The sequence below is a fragment of the Fukomys damarensis genome, unplaced genomic scaffold (genome assembly GCF_012274545.1).
Source record: "Fukomys damarensis isolate Sample0158 unplaced genomic scaffold, DMR_v1.0_HiC HiC_scaffold_58492, whole genome shotgun sequence".
In the NCBI taxonomy this organism is placed as follows: Eukaryota; Metazoa; Chordata; class Mammalia; order Rodentia; family Bathyergidae; genus Fukomys; species Fukomys damarensis.
In genome coordinates, this window is record NW_022959404.1 from 1 (window position 1) to 2375 (window position 2375).

The 2375-nt window shown below is 55.3% G+C and overlaps 1 protein-coding gene across 1 annotated transcript; it reads right to left on the reverse strand.

The window, feature by feature from the left end:
- Positions 1-6: 6 nt before the first annotated feature.
- LOC104857449 (integrin alpha-X) lies at positions 7-1931 on the reverse strand (the record flags this gene model as incomplete). The annotated part of the gene is made up of 7 exons (XM_010617331.2): positions 7-38; positions 125-254; positions 399-472; positions 630-774; positions 1080-1233; positions 1537-1682; positions 1801-1931. Coding segments are annotated over 7 exons (812 nt in total), but the record flags the coding sequence as incomplete, so codon positions are not given.
- Between the last annotated feature and the right edge of the window lie 444 nt (positions 1932-2375).

Below are 2375 nucleotides of genomic sequence, written 5' to 3' on the forward strand. Positions count from 1 at the left end.
CTGCACCCCCTTCCGAAGGGCCAGTTCGGTGGCGTAACCTTGGGGTTGGGGTATGGGCCTCAGGTCCAAGGCTTCCTCCCCCAAGCATTGCGTCTCTCACCAGCCCCCACCCAACTTCTCTCACCCAGGTAAGAGTCCCTCATGTCCATGTGCTCCTGAGACATGTTGATGAATGTGGGGCTCCCCTTTGGGGGGTACAGGAAGGCACCTCCAGACCAGCTGTAGCTCCCGACAGCCCCCAGAACGGGTCCATCCTCAGAGGGCAAGATTCCAAGTCTGAGTAGGCTGGAGCGAGGGCACAGCCTAACCCAAGAAGCACCTGCTCCACACACCCATCCAGTGCTTCCCACCCTCGACCCCTCCCATCCCACGTCATCTCCTGAAGGGCCGTCACTCACGGGCGTGAACACAGCACTGAAGCCCTCCTGGGACATCTCCAGTTCAAAAGAACTACTGCTCATGGTCTCTGTACCTAGGTAAGGAAGCCATGATGCCCAGGTTTCCAGCAAGAAAGATGAGCCGTGCCAGGTCCAAGAAGGGTTCTTAAGAAAACGTTGAGATCGGAAGCCAAAGGCTGCAGAAGTGTTCGTGCCAAGCTTTCTGAAGTGCGTGCTCTGTCTCTGACTTACCCTCGATGGCAAAGATCTTCTCCTTCAGCTGGTTTTGAATGGCCTTCAAAGCGTCAAAGTTCTCCACTTTAAAAATGTAGGAGGGATTCGACGCAATCTGATTTAATTCATTCAGGAAATCTTTAATTTGAAAAGCCTTTCCAACCTGTAACCAGCAAAGACCAACGCAGTGAAAATAATAAATGTGGTGTTCCTGTGTCCTGGGTGTTGATAACCTCTGAGACTGCTGCTGGGACAATCTCACAACGCAGAGGAGAAAAGGGAGGATCAGATAGCATGGAGGAGTTTAAGGAACGGGATCCTGGGTCCCCGGGCCAGCGCAGAGTTGTCATCCTGAATGCAGTAGGAGACGGGGAGCTGGGGACTTTTAGCCAGAAAAGGGAAGCAGACTTGAGAGGAAGAGGCAGGAGGACATGGTGGGCAGGCACCCTTGCTCCGCCCCGGCCCTACCCCAATTGCGTAGCGGATAACGCCTGCTGCCTCCGCCATCGGGATCACATCCTTGTACTCCAGCGGGTCTCCTTGTTTATGGCCATCAGTGATGACAATCAAGACCTTAGTGGCATCCCCGCGGGCCCCACTTTTGGTGGTGAACAGTTGAGTCCTGTCAGAAGAGAAGCACGTCCAGAGGTTTATGAAGAAAGAAGACTGGCCTCTGATACCTTTGTGAGAATGAAGACCTGGCCGCTTCTGGGAGGCCTCTGTCCCACCGAGAGGTTCCCAACTTGGCGAGAGGGGCACTTACTAGATTTTGGTTTCTGCCCAGGAGGCCTCTGTCCCACCGAGAGGTTCCCAACTTGGCGAGAGGGGCACTTACTAGATTTTGGTTTCTGCCCATCCCTTTCTTGGGAAGGTGGTGAGGCCTAAAGGAGGAGCTGGGTTCTGGGGAAAGGGAGAGAGGGCTCACATGACGTTCCTGATGGCCGTGGCTGTGAAAGTGTACCCTCTTAGCTGGTGCACAGAGTCCAGCAGTCTGACAGGGTCTGAACTGGAGGTGAAGTCATTGAAAGTGAAGTGTATCTGGGATCGACCTGCGAACTGCACCAGAGAAACCTGGGAGACCCACACAGGACCAGGGGCTGAGCTTACTGTGCTGTGGCCCCCAGCGCTTCCACGGCAAGTGTCCCCCCAGCAAGGCCAGACAGCCTTGTCTCCCTCCCCACGGGCACACCTGGGTGCTGGGTCTCTGGAACTGGCTCATCACAGACTTCACAAAGTTTATCATTGTGGCAAAATCTCTAGAGCTGATGCTGCCAGAGCCGTCAATCAGGAACACGATGTCCTGATCCTGCCTTGGGCATTCTAGAAAAAGCAGTGGCCCTGGTCCTTCAAGGGCACTCCCAAGAGCCCAGGACCTGAGCCTCCTGGCCCAAGAACTCACTCTCCCAGCACCCTCCCCCCACCCAGGTTCCCTCCTAGTCAGGACTTTCCTAAACACCTGCCCCAAACAGCCCTGAGTCTCCTGGTCCCCTAAGAGGCTGCTGTGACTGAGCTCCTCCCTGCCCACCCCTTCACACACACACACACACACACACACACACACACACACACACACACACGCGCCCGAGCGCACGCACGCACGTGTGTTCAGCCAACCTGGTTGATTGAAAAAACAAGGAAATGCTACCCCCATCTAGATAAGAAGCTGAGGGTCCCCTCTTCCTGAGCCCACTTTCCCCCAATACCCTCAGCATCCAGCAAGGTAAAGACCTGGTGCTAGCCTGGCCAGTGTCTGTCCTCACAGGT